At 41.3% G+C, this 26,237-nt stretch overlaps 1 protein-coding gene across 1 annotated transcript; it reads left to right on the top strand.

Moving 5' to 3' along the window:
• The first annotated feature begins 566 nt into the window (after positions 1-566).
• On the top strand, positions 567-26,155 carry LOC149450021 (uncharacterized). Its single transcript, XM_089692448.1, has 4 exons — positions 567-789; positions 21,298-21,430; positions 23,900-23,984; positions 25,739-26,155. The coding sequence occupies exons 1-4, from the start codon at positions 754-756 to the stop codon at positions 25,797-25,799; spliced, it is 315 nt and encodes a 104-aa protein (XP_089548574.1). The 5' UTR covers positions 567-753; the 3' UTR covers positions 25,800-26,155.
• The last annotated feature ends 82 nt before the right edge of the window (positions 26,156-26,237 follow it).

Genomic DNA, 26,237 nt, shown 5'->3' with positions numbered 1-26,237 from the left:
AACAGGACAACGTTTACACCCTTTAAAAAAAACGGACCTATTTACTGACCATAAGCAGACACCTTTGTTTCATGCTTAACAATCAGTAAAAAATTTTACAGCTGTGTTACGGCCATGTGAATGTAGCATAATTGGAGGATATATTTTTCAGAACTGTTGGGGGGGGGGGGGACAGATTTACCCATCCTGTGTATTCGGCCTCCTTGCTCTATACAGAGTACACGCTTACAATGTCTTGGCCATACACGACCAATTCCTGGCTGTGTGCAGTTATGTGGCTGTGCGGTCTCATGCTGTCAGTCCTGGGACTATCACCATGTAACTCCACACACTGAGTGACTCACTTTTAATAATCAGGGCAGTAGGGATTAATAATGTGTTTACAATCAGACACCTGAAAACAAAGCAGTATAGGAATCCATGTGATGAGCCGGGTCCCTCCCTAGTAGGAGGTAATAAGTCTGGTTGGAGGGTGTTTCCAGCACTGGCAGAGGGTGTGTGGGAAATCCCAGGGGAGGGGGAGAATGACACATTTAAAGGAAGGGGGGAGTGAAATCCAATGACACAGAGAAACTTTGCTCAGATGATCTCCAGCTGTCAGATTGTAGCAGAATAACGTTTTTGGCTGCAACAGCTAGACAGACAGGGGTGGGGGGGCATCTATGGCCCCCCAATTATAAGAACCGGTGTCTTGTGATCATCTAGGAGCATGGCATCAGTATCAAGGCGCTGACCAGACAGTGGGGTCCTGCCATGTCTGGGGGTCCCGGGAAGCCCTCTGGATACCAGGTGAGGAGACTGGCATGATGCCCCCATCCATCACTCCCCATGGAGTCCAGACTGATCCATCAGCTGCTGACTGAGCATCTCATCCTGCAGACTCAGCTGCCCTGGGCTGTGTGGTGTCAATGCTCTGCAGCACAGGAGAGATGATCTGCACATGAATGTCAGGCTCTGGGTTCAAGGTCTGCGCTAGGGTTAATTATTCAGACCGAGATCTGTGTACTCTGCTTTGTTTGACACTCTAGTGAAGGCTGGTTGCTGAGTTAGAAGTTTTGTAATCTTCTCCGGGGGGAACCATCTCATTCTGTAGTTGTATAAATTTGCAGTAATCATCATGCAAGCATTCTGCATCTTGTCGATTTATCAAACCTGATACTTTGGTTACATTCAAAGGGTTGCATGTCTGGATAGTTTGTTGTGGCCAGAGGCAGCAACACTTTGCAATGGCCGCATACAAACTGACAAGCTGCAGATAGTTTATTTTTTTTAGAATGCTGCAGAAAACTCTAACACTCTGTGGCCAGGGTTGGCCAGAGGCTCCATTCACATGTAACCTCTCTGATGATCGGAGATGTGAACAGGAGTAGAACCGGCCATTGATCTATACAGAATACAAATCTGACAGCTACTGCCAGTCGCAAGATTCTGATTCTTGCTGGAGGCCGCCCCTGACCTAGGGTTACCATCTCCTCCCTTTACAACCAAACACATTAATGACACCGGTTCTGCAGCTAATTTATTGCAGATAAGGCATCAAGCGAGTTTAATTACCACCTTAATCAGCCACAGAACCTGTTTCATTAATATATATGGCAACCCTACCTGACCTCTGCTCTTTGGTTGTGTAAATGTAGAACAATACTTTTCAATACATTGAAACCCCTTCTCTAGTCAACAGACCATGGAAGAATGCTGCGATTCTGTACAAAGGGCACTAACCTATAGCAAACAATTGGAAATCCATGTTGTAGGGTTGCTTCCCACCAAACTTGCTCAGAAAAGCTGGTTGCAATGATTCGTGTTAAGCTGCATTGTTGAGGGATCTCATTTGATATGCATGATGGGGGCACCCAGAGGAAGGGGGAGTAGACCGCGCCACCAGGGGACTGAAAGAGGAGGAAAGGGATCAATCTGTGCAATATCATTGCAGGGCAGGCACATATTACATTTATTTATTTTTACATTGGAATAAAAATAATTATGCTTTAATATCACTTTTCGATGGCCATACATTGATTGAATTTCTGACGATTCCTACTGAATTGACTGAAATTTTTTTTTTGCCATGGATGGCCCTGTCTGCACCGCCCAGCTTGATAAGTCTATTGCACTTCAATTGACTTGGGTGAGGCTGGCAGGATTTTGTCAGACCAACAGCATCCGCCTCCTATCAGCTGCAGTCACTGTTTGGGTTTTCTGACAGCCACAGGTGCAATAGCTGGCACTGCAGATTCATCCATCCATGCTGTATAACGTGGCTGGAGGAACTTTTATTATTATTTTTATTATTAGTATTTAAATAGCACTGACAATGTATTACTCATGCACACACATATAGTGTGTGCATGTGTAATATATAAATTATATTGTACATTCACATCAGTCCCTAACCCTCAAGGCGATTATAATCTAAGGTCTCTAACTCCCATTCATACATATACTAGGGGCAATTTAGACAGGAGCCATTTAACCTACCAGCATGTGTTTGGAGTGTCGGAGGAAACCCATGCAGGCACAGGGAGAACATGCAAACTCCAGACACTTAGTGATGTGGTTGAGATTCAAACCAACGATGCCAGTTTCACGTCATTTCCCTCTTCACATGTATGGGCTTCTTTCGGCTCAATTGACAAAACTGTAGCGCAAGTATAAAGCTTTTTATTTTAACCAAATGCAATTTTTTTTTTTTTTTTAATTTATTTATGGATCCTTACGCTAGTGTGTTCCTGTGAGTGCCAATGAAATGGAATAGCAGCATGTATATTTCTTAAATTGGATGGCAACATTCAAAGTCTGAATGCAGGGTACACACAGGAAATTTTCTTTCAACCCAGCAAGCTGATGGGGGAAAAAAAACGTACAAATCACCACACTAACTTCGAATCTCCCTGCTGAGCTATTGTTTCCTGACAATGTGAGACCAGCTTCTGCTGGATGAGGAGCTGTGCGCATGGACTGAAAGTTGGCTGGTTCCTGTCGATTTGACCATTTTTTTTTTTTTTGGCCAGATCTGTATTCCGCTTAAAGCGGAGCTCCACCCAAAAGGGGAAGTTCCACTTTAAAGACTGGTCCCCTGCTCCCCATTAAGGATTGGCACCTTTGGGGGGCGGGGGGAAGCGGGTACTCAAATTTGACAGGTACCTGCTTCCACTCCAATCGCCTAGGAGATCAGAATTGGAAGGTGTCCTCCCCCCTCCCTCCCCGTAGTCTTTTGGGAAATGTGACAGGTCCCAGAAGTCTTCATGAAGCTCAGCGCTACTCGTGCATGCGCAGTGGGCACCTGGCTGTGAAGCCACAAGCTTTCACAGCCGGGTGCCCACACTGAAGAGGGAGAGAAGACAGCCGGTAAATCGGGCTGCAGTGGACACAGTGAGGGACAGATGAGTGTATGTGTTTTTTTTTTTTTGTTTTTTTTTTTTTTTTTGTTTTTTCTAAAGTCCGCAGCTACAGTTTTTGTGGCTGCTGACTTTTATTTTTTGACAGCAAGAGTGGAACTCCGCTTTAAGCCTCTGTTCACATATATGCAGTGTGGGAAACGCAGCGAATCCTGTGCATTTCCTGCACCGCATTGAAATTGCACCACATTCATGTTATCTGCTGGGGGTGTCAATGTTAAACAACACCCCAAAACAGGTTACAAAACACAGTTTTCCTGAATTTTATCGCATGGGTGGTCACACCCATAGGATCTGATTCCAGTGCGGCAAAAAAATGTCTGCACCATTTCTGTGAGGGTGCTGTGTGATTTGAGCCCATACAAAATGAATAGGCTCATATTGCACTGCAAAGAATTACATGTGATTTGAGTAGGAATACGGTGCGATGCCTGTCTGAATCACATGTGGTGTCTCTCGCCGCACAATGTGAACCTAGGATAAATGATCTGACAACCATAAACTGAATCCAGAGCGTTCTTTTGGTGGTATTTAATCAACACTGGGGTTTTTTATTTTTTGCTGCGTTTTGCATTTAAAATCTGCCTAGTAACAAGAAAAATTAAAAAAAAAAATGCAAGTGCAAAAACGCAATGCAGAAACTCATCAAACACAACCTGCATAGGTGTGAACCTAGACTAAAAAGCGGCTCTGATTGGCCCTTGAACACGTGATCAGCTGTGTCAGAAGGACACAACGATCACAGATCGTGCACAATGCGCACCCTAGGGGCGTTGTGTATGGGAGGACATCCATGGACGCCCTCCCAGAACTAGCCGACCTCACTGTAGCCATCTTTTGGAATTGGTTAAAAGCTACCATATGAACTACCCTGTAGAAGGAAGGAGCATAAACATGCCTATTCTCAGGCCAGTCCAGTCATGTGATCTCCCGTGTGTCAGAGAGCTGCGGCTACAGGGGAAAAAGAAGTGCTGACAATGGCTTGAATGCCTAAGCGGGGACATCACCCATAGGCTTACTATGGGACATCCGTTGTCTGCTGTAGCTCCTCATCCCTGAAGCAGCTACTAGCTGAGAGAGAAGAGCTGATCACATGACTAGACCACATGACTAGATTAATTTTAGCCTGGAGTTCTACTTTAATGCTACTACCAAAAAAAGACAAAAGCCACAGCTTACCAGTTCTTTGAAGTGGCGGTATTAGTTTTTCCTTTTTCATTTCCCTTTTTTTGTTTTTTTCGCACTGTATTTTCACCTAGAGATCCTGCCTGTGTCACTTCCTGTCCTAGGGTGACAACACTCATTGCACAATATCTGTGGAGGAGCAGAGCTGTTGCCATAGGCTGCTGTGCTAATTAGGATTTCAAATGCCTCTCCATAACAAAGGTGGAAGGTGTTTTGTAGTTCACTAAAGATGGCCAGGAACGCGGAAAGCATTATTTGATATCGCTTTAGTGCAGAGAAAGTTACAAAGTCACTGGATTTCTGGCATTACAGGAGTGCCTCTGGACTGAACCTGGTATGAGCTGATGAAATGATTGTAGTTGCGCCAAAGACCAGAACACCACATAACATTCAGACTTGTACTGTAATCTTTTTCCTGATAAAATTTGCCAGATATTGGTTTGCAGAGAAATTTTCCAGCAAGCTTGAAAATAATTTTCTACTCTATCTCCCATTTTTAACTGTCATCTGAGTATTTGTATCCAAAATGGTGAATTTCTTGCTACCTGTTCTTGACTCTATTGAGGCAGGATTCACACCTTTCTGTATGCGTTTTCATGCGTTATTTTCATGATTGGCAATCATGCATTTTTATGACCTTTATCCTCCGTAGGCCCATAAAGGGGATTGATGCATCAAAAACTGGAAAGTGCATGTGTGAATGTAATAAATATATATTTATTACACACATATAAAGCGCTGCATAAATTTATGGCGCTATATAAGTACCTATATTAAATATCAAGGCATTGCACAGGCTAGACCAGATGCATTTACAATAATAACCTTTTGCACTTGCCTAAAATGCATAGGTGCAATCAGGGGCTTATTTATTGCGAGGCAAACAAGGCATTTGCCTAGGGTGGCATTTTTCAGGGGGGCAGGGTTTTGGTCGGTGTCAGGTTCTCTCGGTGGGGGTCTAGGTGGAAGGTGGATGATTTTTGTGTTGCCTAGGGCAGCTATGGTATTGTGATGTTTTTTTCAATGGCACCTAAATACGTTAAGGCAAACATGCATTTGCTGAAGCACACCGGGATGCTTTAACAAGCTGCAAAAATGGTGCTTGGGGAGGGGTTGGTGTTTGTTGTTGTGTGTGTTTGTTTGTTTGTTTTTTTTTTTTTTTGTTTTTTTTTTTACTTTTCCTAACTTTTTACTACTGTTTACTCAATTGGGCTGTCTCAGCAAAGCGCACCTTGATTTCCATCTGAGTTCAGATTTAAAGTATACTAGGTTGTATCAAAAAGTTTCGAGACTAGTTTTGTAACATGCCAGCAGATAGTATCCCAAGGCTGCATACAGTCACAGGGAGCACTGACCTTCATACATCTGTGTGCCAAAAGACATTGTCCTGTGTACATCAGGAGATGTGCAACTGGTGCTAGTCTGACCACGTGCATTACCACGTCTGCTATTTCATCAAGGACAGCAAGTTAGAACAAAGGGAAAATGTGAACACAGGGTTAAAGATTGAGGCTTGGGTGGTACATTGTATGTTAACCATTTAAACAAATCTGTCACTATGGTGTATTGTTCAGAATGTTTTTCTGAACAAAACAGCTGTCAATAGAGTCCTGCGACCTGCTGAAAAGAAACAACCGGAAAGGTAGGATTTAAAAAAACATTTTTATTTTAGGTATGCTTCGTGAATGGTAACACATAACAAACATAGTGGGCGTTTTTAAAATTTGGCTTCAAAAGTGGAAATACACTTTAACATGTTCTACTTTCTTGGAAAGTGATGTTTATCTGACGGATTCCATAAGTCGCTCTCACTGTCTGGTGCTTGTGGAGGTTTGTTGCAGCAAGTTCTCTTATAGCCAATTTTTAAAAGTAGTAAACCTAAATGGCCGAGTTATTAAAGCACACATTTCTGAGCAAATGTGTGCAAATGTAATTCAACATAAATGTGATAATTCACAGGATAATGCACATTTTGGCTCTTGAATGTTAAACCTGTTCCTGGGTATATCTGACTTGCCGATTCCAAAAATGGCAACTATTTTTCCTCTATAGGCTTTTTTTTTTTTTTTTTTTTTTTTTTTTTTTTTTTCTTAATAAAGGCCAAAGCCCATTTTTTTTCAGAACAAAGGTAAAACAACACTTTAGGTGTGAACATGGCAGTAAAAAAAAAAAAAAGGTAAACTGTACAATACAAACACAAGATGACATAAGCCTGCACACTGTTAGGTTACAGTAGTTGTCAGAGGCTTAGTAAGTAGAGATATCTGAGCTATATAAGGGGGGGGAGTGGAAGAACTTCTACCAAAGGGAGAATGATCCCATGGTTCCCAAATAGATCAAAAATGCCCTGAGTAGTCACCCACTACTGCTGTAAGATATTCCATTTCTCTGATTTCAGAGATCGCTCTTAAAAGATGATTTAGTGTGGGGGCATCAACTGATTTCCAGAGTCGTGGTATTACTCTTCTAGCAGCTGTCAGAATATATATTCCCAACCTCCTTAGATTGCTTAGAAATACCCTTAAAGGGTAGCCCCAAAAGATAATGTAGAGGGTTTAGGGGAAGGGTAACATTGAATACCTGCTCCAAGGCCATTTTAACCATAGTCCAATAACCCGCAATCTGTGGACAGAACCAAAAAATGTGAGCCAAGGTGCCTACTCCTCCCATGCACCTCCAACACCTGTCAGACAGCCTCAGGTTAATCGCTTGAAGCACTTCAGGGGTTTTGTACCAATACATCAATATTTTATATACATTTTTCTTTATACACAACGGGAGGTTTTAGTAAGAGATTCCCAAGTCATCTGCCAACATTTCAGAGAGATTGGGCATTGAAGCTCGTCTTCCCATCTCTTCATATAACGGTGCGGATTATCAACAAGAGAACTGTTGTTGAGGAGTAGTTTATATAAAGAGGTAATAAGATGTTGTTGGGAGGGACCTTTAGCCGCTATCCTCTCAAAATCTGTGGGGTGGGCTAGAGGCAGAGAAGAATTCAAAGTATGGAAATAATGACGGAACTGCAAATGGGTATATCTGGCTGTTGCAGGTAATGTGGATTTCCACGCCCTAAGTTCCTCAAACGACCGAATTCTGCGTGAAACTGGATTAATCAGATGATGGACTTGAGATATCACACTAATTGCCCAAGCTCTCATCTGTGGGTAAAATAGACTATCTGGGAGCTCCGGATTATATAAAACATGCCACAGTGGAGAGCATATGGACAATAATTGCTGGGATTTCACACAGGCCGACCATATTTTAAGGGTGAATTTGATAGATTCAAGCATAAGAGGGGGAGGGAATAGGGGTAGTGATAATGAAGGGTGTAGCAATGAACATGGATCGGATAAATACAGTTGTGTTCAAAATAATAGTGTGTTTTGAAAAAAGTAAATAAAGCTCAAAATCCTTCTAATAGCTTTTATTTCCATACACACAAATACATTGGGAACACTACACATTCTATTCCAAATCAAAACATGAAGAAAAATATATCAAATTTGTGTTTTTCCTCTAAAAAAAAAAAAAAAAAAAAAAAGTGACTATTAGACTGTTCAAAAAATAGCAGTGTTTGTATTCTTCTTTACAAACTCAAACATTCACTATATAAACTGAAAAATGTTTGAAGATTTTGCTTTCCTTTGAATCACTTAATGAATATTTCGTTGTATAAGCACTGTTTCTGAGAACTGCTGTACATCTGTGTTGCATGGAGTCAACCAACGTCTGGCACCTGTGAACAGGTATTCCAGCCCAGGATGATTGGACTACATTCCACAGTTCTTCTCCATTTCTTGGTTTTGCCTCAGAAACTGCATTTTTTGATGTCACCCCACAAGTTTTCTATTGGATTAAGATCCAGGGATTGGGCTGGCCACTCCATAACGTCAATCTTGTTGGTCTGGAACCAAGATGTTGCACGTTTACTGGTGTGTTTGGGGTCGTTGTCTTGTTGGAACACCCATTTCAAGGGCATTTCCTCTTTAGCATAAGGCAGCATGACCTCTTCAAGTATTCTGATGTATTCAAACGATCCATGATCCCTGGTATGCGATAAATAGGCCCAACACCGTAGTATGAGAAACATCCCCATATCATGATGCTTGCGTAACCATGCTTCACTGTCTTCACAGTGTACTGTGGCTGGAATTCAGTGTTTGGGGGTCGTCTGACAAACTGTATCCGGCCACTAGACCCAATAGAACAATCTTTCATCAGTCCACAAAATGTTGCGCCATTTCTCTTTAGGCCAGTCAATGTGCTCTTTGGCAAATTGTAACCTCTTCAGCACATGTGTTTTTTTTTTTTTTTCAACAGTGGGACTTTGCGGGGGCTTCTTGCAGATAGCTTGGCTTCACATAGGCATCTTCTAATTGTAACAGTACTCACAGGTAACTTTAGACCTTCTTTGATCTTCCTGGAGCTGATTGTTGGCTGAGTCCTTGCCATTTTGGCTATTCTTCTATCCATTCGAATGGTAGTTTTTCGCTGTCTTTCAGATTTTGGTTGCCATTTTAAAGCATTTGCGATCATTTTCTGCACTTCTTTATATGTTTTCCCCTCTCCAATCAACTTTTTAATCAAGGTATGCTTTTCTTCTGAACAATGTCTAGAATGACCCATTTTTCCTCAGAATTTCAGAGAGAAATGCACTGTAACCAGCATGTACAACATTTGCTGCCTTCCTTCCTTCCTTAAATAAGGGCAATAATTGCCACCTGGTTTTTCAAAGAATGAATGACCTCACTAATAGAACTCCACACTGCTATTATTTTGAACATGCCCCTTTCATTAAAGTGATTCAATTACACAGAATCAGCAGCATGCATGTCATGACTGTTGGGTCTGTTGGATTTCTATTACTCTACTACACCTGTTAGTAAATTATTTGCCATGTACAAATCTCATTTCTACCAAAAACAGTGACTGATCAGGTTAGTGATGTCTGACTGCTATTATTTTGAACACAACTGTATATCCTAATTCAATCTCTGACCATCTGTTCTGAGGTTCTTGGGTGAACCATGATGGCGTTTGTCTCAAATGAGTGGCTAAATAGTATTTGATAATATCTGGTGCCCCTAGGCCTCTTTTTTATTTTTAGAAGTCAGAAAAAACATTCTTGCTAATCGAGGCTTTCTTCCATGCCAAATAAATCTAAGAAACTCTTGTTGTAAAGTTGGCAGTTGGGCTTGCGGTATTGCCACTGGGAGAGTTTCTTACAGGGACAGTAACTTTGGCAAAATAGACATCTTTAACACATTTACCCTGCTCAAGAAAGATATCTGATAGGCATCCCATTGATTCAGGAGAGTGTAGCTTTCCCAAAACAGTGGGGGATAGTTGGCCTCAACAAATGTGCATAAATTGGAGTTATGAGTGCCAAGATATTTAATAGATGACAAACACCAGTGGTATGAGTAATTTTTTTTGAAGCTGTAAAAGGTCTTGGGATGGGATATTATGGGGCATAGCTTCTGTCTTTGAAGTGTTTATTTTATAGCCAGAGAGATCACCAAAAGCTTTTAAAAGTTTATGCATAGCAGGTAAGGACAGGTGTAGTTTAGTAATGGTCAATAGAACGTCATCTGTAAAACGTGAGCGTTTATATTCCTTTCCCTTTAGTCACTCCCGCTATGTCAGGGTGTGCTCTAATCGCCACTGCCAATGGTTCAAGACACAGCACAAATAAGAGTGGGTACAGAGGGCATCCCTGTCTAGTTCCATTAAGCATGGGGAAAGTGTCCGATGTGGCATAGGGAAGCTTAACATGTGCGGTGGGCTGTGAATATGGTGCCGTAATTGCTTTAAAAAAAGGCCCTTGTATTCCTACATGCCGCGATAGTTCAAACATATAGAGCCATCCCAATCTATCAAATGCCTTCTGAGTGTCTAAACTCAACAATAGTGCCGGTGTTCATGAGCAAATCACAATATTTTAATGTAGCGTTTTATTTAATCTCCATGTAGCATGAAAGGAAAACATAAAAAATGTAGCCATAACCTCAACGGTGCTTGATCTGCAAAATTAAAACCATGAGTGGCACAAACCACCTATACAATCAACTATAATGCAGTTTATAACCTACACTTTAGAATCGAATGTAAAATGACAGTTGGAAGTACGTAAACACTCTTACTATATCTGATAGATAATAATCACCTGCTCTTAGGACACACCAATCAATAGTACTCACTAAGCCCTGGTTCACACTGATGCGGTGCGGAATTGGCAGCATTTTCGCATCACAATTGCACCCTGTTCATGTGAACCGCTGCGGATGTGCATGTTAACACCCCGAAAGTGGTCCACAAAAAACGCATTGCAATGTGCAGAATTGGATCACATAGGTGTGAATACCCATGCGATCCGATTCTAGTGCGGACCCAAAAAAGGGTCCTGTACGTTTTTGGTGCGGTGCAACTAGAGCCATACAAAATGTATTGCACAAATCGCATATGATTTGTAGACGAATTTGGTGCGGTTCCTGTGCAAATCACATGCAATATACCGCACCGCATGCATGTGAACCCAGGCTCCATATTCAACAAAAACTGGGCTTTTGCTCCTATAAAAGGTACAACCTTATCAACATAATACACAAAATAGCAGGACTGCTGCCTCAATGTATGTTAAATGACATGAAAAGCATGTGTAAATAATGAACACATAACAATAAATTGTGAAATAAAGTTCTAAATGTGAACAAAAATCCCTTTCACATCCAGAAGGTGAGAAGTGCTCACTCACCAACTTTAATGGACTCTTATGGTGAAAGCCTGTCACGCTTTTGGTGGGGCAAAGGAAGTCATGCTGGAGCTTGTAGTCCTGATTAAATGTTGCTTGTCATTCTCAGTAATTCAAATGTAGAGCCGATTTAGATATATGCATGTAAGGAATGGAGAGAGGCATCCAAAATGGCATCATTCAGTTTATTAGTAAAAGCAGACACCCTAGTATTGCACTCACATGTTTCCAGATACAATAGGCATGAATCTCCAAGTGTACAATAGCAGATCGCTAGTATTCCACAAGCTTCATATAACTACGTCCATGTCTGATGCATTTTGCCCCTCTCACTGGGCAACCTCAGAGGCTTACTATATCTGCTAACTTGTACGCAAAAACACAAACTAGGTAACAGAAGAACAAGCTGATCAGCAAGATCTTTAAAAAAAAAAAAAAAAAACTGCCGAAAAATTGTTAATTTCCACGGTATCTAAGAAACTAGAGCCAATGCAGTCTAGGCAATGCAATTTTCTGAATCGGCGCCCCAAATAACCCCAAGAACAGGTCTAAAAATGCAAGGCACCAAGAATTTTATTTTTGAGGTGGCTATGATAATGAACTCCTGTCTAAACTGGCCCTTGTATGTATGGATGTGAGATGGGGACGTTGAGGGCAGGGACTGATGTAAAAAGCACTGCATATATTGTCAGTGCTATATAAATACCTGTAACAAATTAATTTACTGATAACAGATTTGGCTCCCCCGAAACAAAATTCCAGTTGTAACATTTGCAATATATTGGGTAAATATATTGGGTAAAGTTGCATAAGCCCCGATTCACATCAACGAAACCCTAAAGTTCAACTCTGCTGAAGGGCTGGCACTTCAATCATACACCTCAATGCAAGTTGCCCACAAATAGTGCAGGAACCTTCCTTCTCCCCTTTTCCTTTTCCTCCTTCTCCCCTTTTTCCTCCTTCTCCCCTTTTTCCTCCTTCTCCCCTTTTTCCTCCTTCTCCCCTTTTTCCTCCTTCTCCCCTTTTTCCTCTGTTTTTTTTTTTTTTTTTTTTGGGGGGGGGGGGGGGGGGAGAGCTTCTGCAACCTGAGTCACATCTATTCGAATAGGGCCATTTAATTACATAGGATGTGACTTGTCATGCGACTTTGAGGTGCAAAGTCGCATGACAAGTCAAATTGATGTGAACCGGGGCTTAGTGTTACTAAATCCACAACAGTAAGTTATACTCACTTTGGAACCTAAGGGGTTAATACTCTGCATTGTGTAAAAAGGCCATTTGATCCTTTCTTCTCTGCGCTTCCTCTTGTTCAATTGTCCACGTCTCATCTCTTGACAGACTGAACCCATAGCCACATGCTCAGTTTAATGTGTGTTGCTAGAGAGGGTTGTGTGTGGTGGTTTTTTTTTTTTTTTTTTTTTTTCTTGGGAGAGTGCATGGGATCAGCACTGTCCATACAGGGGTCCTGCATCCTCTTAGTGCAGTCTTGTGACTTCAGCAGAGCACTGGTTAAAGCTTGCAGGAGGAGTTTTTCCTTCTGCTTTAACTGCTAATGAGAAAAGGTATTTAGTAGTTTATTTTTACTAAAATAATTGCATTTCCATGTTGTGTGTACTGTGGGAGACCAGATATAGTGAATGCAGGGTCCTGGGTTTAGGAACACTTTAAGGGAGCATGTTGGCAGGTGTAGTTCTTCTCCAACCAGCAGGTGGCGCCTTGCCGCTCAGGGATTAAGTGGGAGGCCTAGGGAGATAATGTTCTCGGGTGTCACAGGAAAGGCAGCTATCCAATTGGACGCTGCAACTCCTGTGACCTTCTACGGCCACCTTGTTGAGGGCAGTGCTAATAAAAAGCAGTGCCCTGCTGGGTTTGGCACATATTTGCAAATGGCAATGGTAGGGATCAGATCCATGCTTGTCAGATGAGAGATGGCCTTGGGGAAAGGTTCCTATACAAGTAGAGAAAGCGTACGGACACCGCTGAATGCTTTACTGCGTACCGGTCTCCGGAATGACTCCACAGTATCTGCACACCTTTCTCAAGCTGCCAGTCACCACCTCTCCTGCAGACTCCTCCATGGTAATGTCCTCTATGCCTGTGTGATACCCTGTGGTGCTGAGCTACTGCTGTTCTGGTAATTTGCACTACTGGCAACAATGGGGAAATGGCAAAAAAAAAACAATGGAGCAATGAGAGAATATTAAAAGCCCAAACTTTTTAATTTTGAATACAGTAAGGCTGTTTATCCCAGCCAAGGTTCTGATTTGGGTACTTCTGGCATGGGATCAGCGTCCTGAGTTGCCATGGTGTGGGGTGGCTTGCTGCTGGCACCATCATCAATGACTCTCTAGGGCAGAACACACAGCATCATTTGTTACTATGGCATAACATGCCAACTGCCCATACCATAGAAATGTATGATGCAGATACAGGTAGGTGGTATGCAGGGCCACCACCAGTATTCATGAAAAAGACAGAAGTCAATCTACCACCCTCTACTGTACTGCTGGAGCCAAAAAGTAGTGCTCTGGGGTGACTCTATGATGGGGGGGGGTCACCTGTGATGTGAAGTGGGGCTTCTGAAGGTTGTTTGCCTTGTCCCTGGCTCAGATTTCCCATTGAATTAACTTAATTTTACACTGAGGTGCCTTGAGGTTTTGCATACTCTTAAAATGGTTTTGTGACTGAAACAGGTTGAGGAACGCTGGAGTAAGGAATCGGGATCAGAGGTTTTTTTGTTTGTTTTCTCTTTTCTTCTTGTGTTTTTTTTTTTTTTGTTTGTTTGTTTGTTTGTTTGTAACTAGCAAGATCACCAAGTGAACACACCTCTGTCCTAGGGTGACAGTGTTCACTTATTGCCCTGTATCTAAGCAGTGCTGTCACCCTTAAACAGGATAATACCAGTACTACAGAACACATCCTCTCTCCTTTTTTTGCCAAAACATAGGAGGAGGTGTTCTGCAGTTCAGAGGTAACCTGGGCAGGAAGAGAAAATTTGGAGATAACATTGCAGAATGCATAAGATACCACTGGATTTTTGGCAAGGTCAATAGATATGGTTTCTACTTATCAAATAGATCCAACAAAGCACTAAAACTAGAACTAAAAAAAAAAAAAAGATGGCAATATTGCAAACCCCAATAAATATTATAACAAGCTGCTGTGGCAGTACACGAGGGTTCAACTTGAGAAAGGCTGAGCTAGGCATCTGATATCTGGATTTTTCGGATTACCGCACATCATTGCACTTTGCACCATTGTTGTATACTAACTTAGTCAGGTCAAATTTGAAGGAATTTGTAATGAGTAGCCGTGTTCTTACTTGCAGATGTTAATGGTTTCCATTTTTAAAGTTCAGAGTTAGGAGGACTCATTCACATGGGCAGAGAGCCCTACAGTCCCCGGAAGTGACCGTCTGTACCTGTACATATGTAAATGAACAGGCAGCGTACAGCCATATCCTGTCTTTGATGTGAACAGGCTGCTATGCGCAAAAACCTGTTCCTCTTGGATGTAGAGATAGGCTTGGTTTTTATGGTGTATTCACCCTTGGAGTCAGTCTACTTTTGAGGGGAGAGCAAAGGATGGGTGAACAACAGGATCCCTTTGCTGTATGAGGGCCACAGCTCTCGGTGGATGCTAGAACATCCCTGGCAGTGTTTATGGTGAAACTTAAATAGATTTTAGAATGATTGCTCTAATAACAAAATTGAAGGTGTGTGTGTGTTTCATATTGTTGTTGTTAATATAAATATATATATATATTTTTTTTTGTATTCGGGCTTCTGTTTTGTCCCGTGCATGCTCCCTGTCCTCCACCAATGCACCTCACTTCTACTGTAGAGCGTGCAGTGCCATCGTTTCTGGTCACATGCTTCTCTCTCTGTACTAGACAGTTGCATACCGAAAAAGGCTTTTGTTTTTGGATGTATTCGTTAAGTGAAGATTACATGTTCAGATACATTTATTAACCACTTGCCCTCCTGAGGATTAACCCCCCCCCCTTTTTCCTGACCAGGACATTTCTTGTATTGCAGTGCTGAGCTACTTTAGCTGACAATTGTGCAGTCGTACAACGCTGCACCCAAACAAAATTTACTTCTTTTTTTTTTTTTTTTTTTTTCCCCATGAATTGAGCTTTCTTTTGGTGGTATTTGATCGCCTGTGCAGTTTTTATTTTTTGTGTTATTAAAAAAAACAATATTTTTGCTAGTAAACATGGCCAGTAAAAAATTTAAAAAAATCAAATTTAGGCCAAAATGTATTCTACTACCTGTCTTTGCTAAAAAAAAAAATAAAAAAGTTCCAAATACGTGTAAATTAATTGTTTTACGTGCAAGTTATAGCGTTTACAAATGGTGGTATAGATACTGTGGTTTGTTTTTTTAAAACTAATAATGGTAGCGATCAGTGAGTGCGTTGGGCATTCTGACACTGTGGGGAACTGACTTGGTGTCCCTGGCATCCCCAGTGACACCAATACAGTGATCAATTCTAAAAAGAAAAAAAAAAGCACGAACACTGTACTAATGGCACTGGGCAGGAAGGGGTTAACATGAGGGCCGATCAAAGGGTTAACTGTGGGAGTGTTTTACTGGGGGGGGGGGGGGCGGTGTATTGGTGCTTCACTGTAAACACATTGCTCTGGATGGCTATGCTGGTGATTGACAGCTGCAGCCGCGAATGGCAGCACGGGTAGGACACCCTCATGCCCCCTCCCCGGAAATGCAAAATCATATATACGTGATTTTGCACACCTCTGCCGCCCTGTAGCAGTATATTTGCTATAGGGAGGAGGGGATGTGGTTAATGGAACCATTTCATTTTATATCGTCTGCATTTGTTTCATTCAGAATAATGCTGGTTAAGGAGCAGTTGGTCACCACATCCTTAACAGCCATGACTCATGTGCTGTCGGTGGGATCCCTATTGTCAGCAGAATGTAAACAAAAAAGAAATGGCATGGGGTACTCCCCAAAAAAAATCTATACGTTATCTGAGCATGCAGACCAGAAGGCCAGGAAATGAGGGGGAGGGGGAGCACACCGCCCCCCCCTTCCTGAACCATACCAGATCAAGGGGCCCCAAGAACCCGGTTTCCCTCCTATGTGAATGAGTATGGGGTGCATAGTATTCCCTATATTTCATCCTAGTGTCACGTTAAAAAAAAAAAAAAAAAAAAAAAAAAGCCCCCAAAGTAGATCCAACATCAATCACAATGAACGCCAGCTGCTGACCGCCTTCAGGAGGGGATGGGGGGAGGCGAGTGATTCCTTTCTTGGCCATGCCAAGCTGTGCAGATAAGGGTCTGGTATGGATTTTTTGGAGGGAAGAAAATTGGTATGGTGTTCCCCTTTAAAATTCATATATACTCATATATATATATATATATATATATATATGGCCTGGTATGGATTTGGGAAGGGGGAGAAGACCCTCACTCTGGTGTGTATTTTTGGGGGGCGGGGGGTTCAGTCATTCAGATTCCTTACTATGTCCATTGGGAAATTCAATACATCTGAATCCTACAAAAATTTGATTTTCATCCAAAAAACAAACTGAATCATGTAATGTGTACTACAATTCCCATAGAGCTGAATGTGTCTGTAGGTAAATGTGTAGTCCCATCTTTGGGGCAACCAGGAAAGGGTGGCTAAGCTCACATAAGGAGAGCATGGAGAACGAACTCAGCCACCCTATAACAGCAGAAAGCCCACGTTTGAGAGATGAAACAGAGTGAGGTAGGAGGTATGGAAGGTACATTCTACTTCATTTTTAAATATACTGCTTTTATTTTATAGAAAATGTGAGTTTAGTGTCTATTTAATATTATCTACTGAATGCTGTGTTTCTTGTAAGGCTCCATGCACACTGGGCTTAAAAAGAAAAAACAGAAAAAAGTTCTCTTGGCAGAAAAAAAAAGCTCATAGTGTGGTGGGTTTTTTTTTTTTTTTCTTGGCGAGTTTATCTGCCAGAAAGCTCCAATCAAACAAGAAGGGTTCTGTTTTTTTCCTGCTTCTAAATGTATATTTTAAAATATGCCTCTAATTGTTCTAATGTACGAGGACACACAGGATAACACTGAGCTGCTTCTATAGGCAAAGCACAACTCCTGTGGAAGTGAGGGGTTTTTTTTTTTTTAATCCTCTTTCAGTTAGTGTGCATGGAGCCTGAGCTTAAGCCTAAGGCCCCATGCACACTAGCTTTTTTTTTTTTTTTTCTTTCTTTTTAATTTTTACACTAAACCCTGGATAAAGAAATGCTGGTAATAGCATTTGTTAATAAAAAAAAAAAAACGCTCCTAAGTGATACTAAATGTTTTTACAGTACATGTAGGAAAAAAAGCTGTTGGGAGCATCTTAGCAGCATTTGTGAGAACTGTGTTGGGGGTATTTTATTTTATTTTTTTTTTCTGCTGAAAAATTGTTAATTTTTTTTTATTTCTGCTCCTAGACGCTGAAGCTCAGAAAACACTAATAGCCTAAAGTAGTATGCATGAACACATAGAATTAGCTTCTTGGAACAGAATAAAATGCTAATAACCGCTTCTAGGAGTTTAGGAAATTTCTAGTGTGCATGGAGCCTAAAGCTGGCAATACTGTATGAATTTTGGCATTTCCTGATGAACCAGCCAGAAATTTGCACAGTGGCTGCTCCTGTCAGCCACCTCCAACCTGACATCCTTCGAAGGAGCGTTGTCCAAGCACTGAAATTGTTGTCAACTGTTTGGGTATTTTGAGAGCCAGCAGGAATGGCTGTCAAAGTACAATAGCCAAAGTGGAAGATTTGTCCATCTACTGTGTATAGCATGGATGGAGGAATCCATTGTTTTATGTTTATGCAGTGGGCCCCATAATTAATAAACACAGTCCTGTAACAAAGATATTTTCAAACCTGCTCATTGCTGTTTCTCAAATACAGAAAGCTTTATGCACCAAAAACAGGTTTTTCATAGCCATCAATCAGACCTTGCAATTTCTTTTATTTCAAGCTCATCCTTTTTAAAGGGTGATATTGCATCTGTGTTTTATGTTTAAAGGATGTGGTGTGCTGGTTAGGACAAGCTGGGGAATCTGATATCCCACCTCCTCTGAAATTCCTGTGCTCCTCAGACAAGCACACACAGCAGGAAAACCTGAAAAGCTACATAGTTGGGAAGAGCGGGACAAGTAGATGCAGTGCTGTGACCAACTGACATCTCCCTCAGGCACCACACTGGAGCAGAACCTGCCTAAGGAGCTGGCAGACGGTGCTCACCCGCATACTTTCCATTTGAGTGATGCAGAGCAGTCTGAAAACCGAGATGTCATGAACGCTGTCAAGTTCAAAGGCCTTGTGCATGCTGGCTATTTAGCCTCTGTCCCCCTCCGTTGTCGTAGTGGTTTAGCTTGATGTAATTTATTTAAAAGCCAAGGAAACTAATGCCCCGTGCACACAATAAGAAATTTGTACGAACATTTTCGTACAAGGACCGATCATCCGATAATCGGATTGTTGGTACACCGCTTTCATGAACCGATTACGACAATTCGTGCGCCGATATCCGAAGGGATAAGTGTGAACATTTTTCCCGTACGATACCAGATCATACGATTTTCATTCCGTACAGTAGTCGTCTGAAAATACAATACAAATACATGACATCAGTTTCAAAATGCTTTTCTTTCGTACGAGAATTTTCATATCTGTAGTAACCTTTCAATTTCGATGTGAGACTAGCAGGCAAAAAAAAAAAATGGACGATTGTCCAATATTCTCATCATGTGTACGGGGCTTTAGACCTCTGTAGTATATTAATGCTTTTACTAAACAGAATCTGCCCATACAACTGCAGAACACACACATCATAGCAAAATGTGCCTAAAACATGCACATGCTGACTATGTGATGGGCATACAATAAAAGTTAATTAGTTCTTTACAGTAATAGAATCTTCTCAAGGGTTCCAGGATCTTCCTTCAGAGTCCAACTGCTTCCTTGTCTGCCTTCAGAACAAGTGTCCTTCTTTGTCTCTGCCTATTCCCCAAAGTCCAAAAAACAACTTTCTTTGTCTCTTACCACATGGTTGTTCCAAGTCATAATCCCTCCCCACTTCCTGTACATCATTTCCTGTAAGGAGCTTCCTGTGTGGCTTATAAACTAGTCCAACTGGTTAATTTGCATACCAGTAGGGGAAGCCTTAGCTTCTAAAATGTATGGTCATAAAATCTATGAGTTCACATAATATCTAAGCTGTCAAATAGCCATGCAACACAGTAGTCTTCGGGGACACGTGACCGGTCTCGGAAGACTACGGGATCATTCACAAGGTGCAGTGCTACTCGCAAAGTGGGTACCTGGCTGTGAAATAATATACAAAAGTACGGTGCTTCAAAAAAATTGAACTTGGAAGTCCAACCCACAAAAATGAAAATATATGGAATAAGCCCCTCTTCACTGGAACCTCAGTGTTGCTATAGATGTCTAAAAACGGCCAGGGGAAGATAGGGGGAAAAAAAGTCCTCCATCACGAAACTGCTGCAAGTTGTCAGTTGGGGAGCGAGGGCAGTAGGTGAAACCAGGTGCAGGGAGTACACCGCAGGATCATGGGACAATGAGTGGCTATGTTTCAGAAGTCAGCAGCTACAATTTTATGTATGTTTATTTTTTGGTTTGACTGGAGCTCTGCTTTAACATTGCTACCACTCCATACACCAACCACCAAATTTTCAGCTTTTCATAGACTTTTGGAGGCTGTTTTCTAGCAGGGCTGGATGGTACACCTGTGTGTTCTACCCCCACGTTAACAACAGTCTCTGAAGCACAGGAGCTCAACGCCCAGTGTGCATGAGGTCTGATGGACATTTTTTTCACTTTGCTTTGCAGAAACTAGGTTATATAGAGATAAGGCGATGCTGAGCATCTGAGGAAAGTTCAGGGTTTCTGCTAATGAACAGTATGTTCTGTTATCATATAAACCGAAAACATGAACTTCTACAGTGCGCACAACTGATGCAAGCATATGCAGTATATATCAGCTTGTTCATAGTTTGACCTAGTTTAGTATGGAGAGAGCAAAGTTCAGTAGTCGAGAGCTGCCAACTAGTCTAGCCGAAATTATGTTGCAATGTACCTCCTATGAGAGCACATTAAAGCAGGAGTTTAGTGATGATTGGTGGTGTGTGTGTTGTTTAAAATCTGCACCAGTTGGTACTCCTGGAAGGTGAGTGTCATCTGCCCCCCCAGATACCCCCGCAGCTGTGATCTACTGGTGGTGCCTTGGTACTCCATTCATAGAAGCCATACTATTGATTTCCACAATGAAAAGCATTCTATAAATAGGAGGTGGACCTTTTAATTTATCCCCTCCATTCATAGTGATTTTCGTTGCTGGAAATGCTACTCATATGAACCTCCCCATAGATCACAGCTGTCGGGGTATCAGGGAAGGCAGAGGATGTAAAATTTGAAGGAGCACACTTTCATGTATGTAACATCCCTATGTCTCTTCTGCAATAAAGAGCCTGTCTGCTCGTTGTTGTTTATTACGGTAAAAGTTTTTAGTTCTGCTTTAACTGTAGATAACGGAATACTGGGCAGTGCAGAAAGCCATGCATTCTTCAGCTCATCCATGCAATAACATCCATGGGAGGAAAAAAAGTTAGATTTCTAAAATGGTTTCCACATTCCTAAAATTGCTTCTTAAATTAAAATTTTTACCTTATTGACTATCTCATAACACGCATTTCTACGGGACAATCTTGAATGACCAGAAGCAATCATAGTGCCTGCAGAGTCCACATGGTCTTTGCCTAGACCTCCGATCACACAAGGGAGTTTAGGAGCAAGGTTTTTTTGTTATCCTTGGGAAAGAAGAGTAGTTTTTCATTGGTGTAAAGTAAGAATTTTAATAGGCCAACTTTACCTTCTATTTTAGTCAAGACTGTTAACTTTTATCACACATCTTGTTTTTCATAGGGGGGTTCTGTAAACAGTACTGAAGAGTTTAGATATGGTGATTTGCATACAGCTTCCACAGATTGGAGATCTCCCCCTAACATTACAAATGGGGGCAGCATTCCTGCAGGACCCACAAGCGGGCTAGTACCAGGTGAGTTAATACTGGACAGTGCAAAGTTTGAGAGGTTGACATTGTTGTAAAGAACTTGGTGGTAGTTGATGGATTCATGATCAGCATAGATGAGTACACCTTAACAGATTTGTCAGAAAACCTTTCCTTTCAGTATCAACATTTTTCAATACTACAAAATACTTCCAACAATGTGGGCCATTGATTTCAAACAAGATTTGTTAATTTTGCACACACGGTATTTTTCCTAACAAATTCATTCAAGACCATGTTGCAAAAATGAATACACCCCAGTGAAAGTCTTAGGAGCAAAGCTAAATTTTAAAGAAAATCCTAATTAATGAATAATTCGACTCGTCTGTAGTCGAATTCTTGTTAAGCAGGTGTCCAGCAGACAGCTGATTTTAAAAGAGCATTACTTAACAAACACAACCCTTCCCATTTCATGCTTTCAGCAATGGGACCACAATGAAGAGAATCACAAACCCTGAGAGAGAAGATAATTTCTTTACACAAGAAAGGTGAAGGCTACAAGAAGATCAGCAAAGCTTTACTTATCAGTCCGAATACTATAGCAAAAGTGATACAAGCATGGAACTGCAACCATCTCACAGACGTCCAGGCTATCCACAGACGTTAACAACTCGACAGTGGTGTTTTCTGAGAAGGGTTGAACAAAATCACCATTCAAGTTCACTGCAGTTAGCTAAAGTAGAAAGCCAAACTGGGGTGATTGTTTGCCGTGACACAATACAGCGTACACTGCAGAGGAATGGCATGCATGGGTGTCGTCCACAAAGGAAGCCTCTCCTAAAGCCCATGGACAAAAATGCCCACCTATAATTTGCCAGGGCCCATGCTGAAAAAGATGACTACTGGGACTCTAATCTGTGATGAGACCTCAATAAATGTCTTTGGAACTGATCGCTGCCAAACTGTATGGCGTCGCAAAGGTGAGGAGTACAAAGAAAAATGCATGGTGCCTACAGTGAAACATGGTGGTGGTAGTGTTCTTCTGTGGGGCTGCATGAGTGCTGCTGGTATCGGGGGGGCTGCATTTCATTCATAGTATTATAAATGCACAGATGTACTGCTCTATATTGTAAGAGAAGATGCTACCATCACTCCGTGCCCTGAGTCCCTTCCTCCAGATCAACTGTGGGTATGGGATTATAACTTTTTTTTTTTTTTTTTTTTCTTGGTTGAACTAGATGGAATTTTGTCTGTCTGTTTTTCAGCCTGACTATGTAATTATGGTCATTGTGCAGTTTTCCAACATGACAATGATCCAAGCACACATCTAAGGCCACTTGTTGCATTTCTGCAGGGTGAAAGTGGTTTCAGTGACCAAGTATGTTTCTTGAACGGAACTCAATTCAGCACCTATGGGGAATTCTGTAGAGATAAGCTGAGCATCGCTCTCCATCCAGCATCCAGGCTGTTCTTGAAGAATGGAAAAGATAGATGTTGCAATATGGCGCCAACTTGTTCATCCCATGCCTAGAAGACTTGGTGCTGTCCTTACAAATCATGGAGGTCATACAAAATACTCCAAAGTACTAGAAATAGTAGTTTTTGTTGTGGGGTGTATTCATTTTTGTAAGCTAAAGTTTTTTTTTTTTTTTTTAATATTAAGCTTACTTTCATGTAATGAGCTAAAACATTTACTATAAAACTCAGTTTTGTCAATCTTTTGATTTTGCTCTTATCTCTCTAGTCTAATCATAGTTTTATATCCATTTGCTGTGCACATATATTTGTGTGTGGCTTTTTGTTTTTTGTTTTTTTCTCACCCTCAGTGATTTTCTTTTAACATTCTGCTAATACTTTGAAGTAGTACTGCTTGGAACTTGAAGGAGACATACCCCCTAAAAATTGTATGTTTGTGCAAATAAAAGTATCACAGACAGTACTCTGCTGCAAGTGCACTAATATGGCTACAATCACCTCAGTCAAAATTTTGGAAATTGTTCTTTTGTTCATTGAGATATTGATTAAAATCTTACTTTTCAAAAAGGGGTGTACTCATGTATGCTGAGGGGTGTGTATGTAATATATATTAGTTATTGTGTTTTTATTCAAAGGCTGGAACTTGCTTGGTCTGGTGAAATGTCCTGGAGAGCCCTACCTTGTTATCCCAAACTAAACTGTTCTACATTCACACTTGAGCGTAACAATTTTTTTTTTTAACAGGAACAACTATACATGGATCGAAATTCAGCTGGTCTCTGCTGAACTGGCTGAATTTCAATTCATCTATGACCAGCTTAAGTCACGTCTGTTACAGAGTGCTGACTATTCAGTGCAGTGACCGATATGCACCAATCCAACTTCATTATGTACTGTTCTGGCTTCAGCGGAGTAAATTCTGAATAGATACAGATTGAATTTGGATTTCTGTTAATTGAGCAAAATAATTTGTTTTTCTGTGATTAGCATTCTGTATTCTTATTTTTGTTATCTAATTTGATCGCTTGATGGTCTTTGCAGGTCTGATAGCTGCCGGTATCTTCATAATGTTCCTGCTCTGCCTGTATGCAATCTTATGGAAATGCATGGTGTCCCCACCAAATAAGTAAGTATTAAGGGACTGCCTCTTATAGCCAGGTCCCTATCTACCTAGAGATGCAATATTATTATTATTATTATTATTATCATCTACAAAACAATCAAGAGACTTAAGCGTTCAATTGAACCTTCAAGATGTATTACTGTAATGCAACCAGGCTGTATATTCAGTAATCTCTTTTTAAACTACATGATGCAGCAAGGGGATAAAATATCCTGTACTGCAACACTTTGGACATTTAGAACCGAGCAGTCTTACACTAAACAATAACAAGGCTTTGTTAAAACTTTCATTTTTTCCCCTGCACTTCCGTTGGTGTTGAATGAGCAGTGCACATTGGTGGTTATGTGTACTTCTCCATGCACACTACTAATCCCACAGTCCATGGTCCATCTTGGGAACAAGAAGTAGAAGGTGGCTATTTTCCTACATACAATGGGATCATGGAGAATAAACCTAACCACACACTAACACAGTCAGATCACAACCGCAAAAAGGAATTTAGAGTCAGCTAAGAGCAATGGAAGGCTCTTTTTTTAAGTTAAACAGGGACACTAAACTTTGATTTATTCTTAAGTGACAGCCACTTTAAGCTGAACTCCAGTCATCCATTAGTATTTTTAGGCTGCCCTATTTTGAATTGAGCGGTAAGGGATAGACCGAAATGCCTAGCTTATTCCTTGCTTTCCCAGTAGTCAGAGCTCTCCTCTGTTCTGCAGTGTAGGTGGTCCCTCAATGTCCCCACGTACAATGCAGAAACACTGGTCATATACAACACATGATGCCATCAGCAAGGGTGCAGCCACTCAACAGTTGAAGAGCAGTGATTAGTTGGACCAGTTGTCCTACAGTGAGGAAGCCTGTAGGGGTAATAAATAAAGTAACCATTTCTGTCTATTCCTGACACTCCCTTAGACTAAACAAGTATCTAGCCCTTGCCCAGAGAACGCAAAATGCCTATATCCAATAGCTGCCCTGAGTTCAGTTTTAAATCTATACATAGAAGTATGGAGTCTGCCATTGCTAACCCTTTTCCTGAAATTGCCTTGCTGTCTCTGGTTTTAGTATATTTTTGTCACTGACTGAACAGGCAGGCAAGTAGAACTTGCATCCTTAGTATTGTCTTATAGATATGTTTAACTGACGGTAAAGCTAAGTATATATTGGGGAGGGGTAGGGCATTAAGCTGGCCATACATTGAGCAAATTGTGGGCAGTTCCTAATGAAGCAGACAAAATTTGGTCCGTGGGTGGCCTGTTGGTATTACTCCGGCCAGCATCCTTCAATTGAAAAATCGAAGGAGCCAGGAGGAAAATGGTTGGCTGAACAAGCACCTGTTTGAGTATTCTGACAGATGGTGGAATACCTGCTATGGGAGATTTGTCCATCTGTGCTGTTGAGCGTGGATGGAGGAATCCGTTAGATTTCAGTTGTTCAGTCCACAGGCTGGATGAAAAGTGTATTGGTGTATGATCAGCTTAAAGCAAATGAAAAGTAAATGGTGAAAGGGGGCAGACCATACCAAAGCCATAGCAACTAATCAGAAACCCTCTTGTATAAGCCTGATCTTCGTAAAATTCATTTTGATTTGTAGCCCTGGAATATTTGATTTTTGTGCTCATTTCTTTGCTCCTTTTTATTGAGTAAAATGAATAGCCCAGTCAGTATATAAATTGATTCTTCATATGTTTCTGTACATGGCTCAATTGTACTATGTAGCAATAGTACCCATGGATTTATTTTTATCTTTATCTACTCAGAAGGAAGAGGAAAAAACGCACCATAACCAGCCCTCCTTCTCAGAAGACTCTCGTCGTGTGATTTTTGAATTGCCAACATGAGGCTGCAGGACCTTGGCTGTCTTGGCCTACATGGTGCCACTTCCATCTCTGCCGACTGTTCCTTCCTTCTCTCTGTGCCCTATGGGACTGTGAAGAGGCACCTTCCTCCTCTGCAGAGCATCACTTCTCGCCCTTCAGGAGGAGTACTGTGGAATAGTGTTTCCAATATTACCTGCAGAGCAGGTCTAAACTGTATATTTGCTTTATTTTGTCTTTTTTTTTTTTTAGTATTTATTTTTAGATGATTTCTAGGAACTTTGTGTACATCTTTACAAGTGTTACGACCGCATCCCTTCCATTCAGAGTTGTGAATAAAGACTTGAGTTATGCCATTTACTGAGGTGCAGATTCCTTATGAGGAGACGTGCCATGAATACCACAGTCTCTAGCTGTGAAGGAAGAATGAGTTTCTTCTCCC

This window comes from Staurois parvus, unplaced genomic scaffold (assembly GCF_062004578.1).
Source record: "Staurois parvus isolate SC_StPar_1 unplaced genomic scaffold, SC_StPar_1.0 ptg000586l, whole genome shotgun sequence".
Taxonomy (NCBI): domain Eukaryota; kingdom Metazoa; phylum Chordata; class Amphibia; order Anura; family Ranidae; genus Staurois; species Staurois parvus.
This window is presented reverse-complemented; position numbering and strand designations above follow the sequence as displayed.

What these genes read in the sequence shown, in the direction of transcription:
- LOC149450021 (XM_089692448.1), top strand. Translation starts at nt 754, where the DNA reads ATGTCTGGGGGTCCCGGGAAGCCCTCTGGATACCAG. An exon ending in GGAAGCCCTCTGGATACCAG is followed by an intron (nt 790 to 21,297) that starts GTGAGGAGACTG and finishes TGTTTTTCATAG; the next exon opens with GGGGGTTCTGTAAACAGTAC. An exon ending in CACAAGCGGGCTAGTACCAG is followed by an intron (nt 21,431 to 23,899) that starts GTGAGTTAATAC and finishes TGGTCTTTGCAG; the next exon opens with GTCTGATAGCTGCCGGTATC.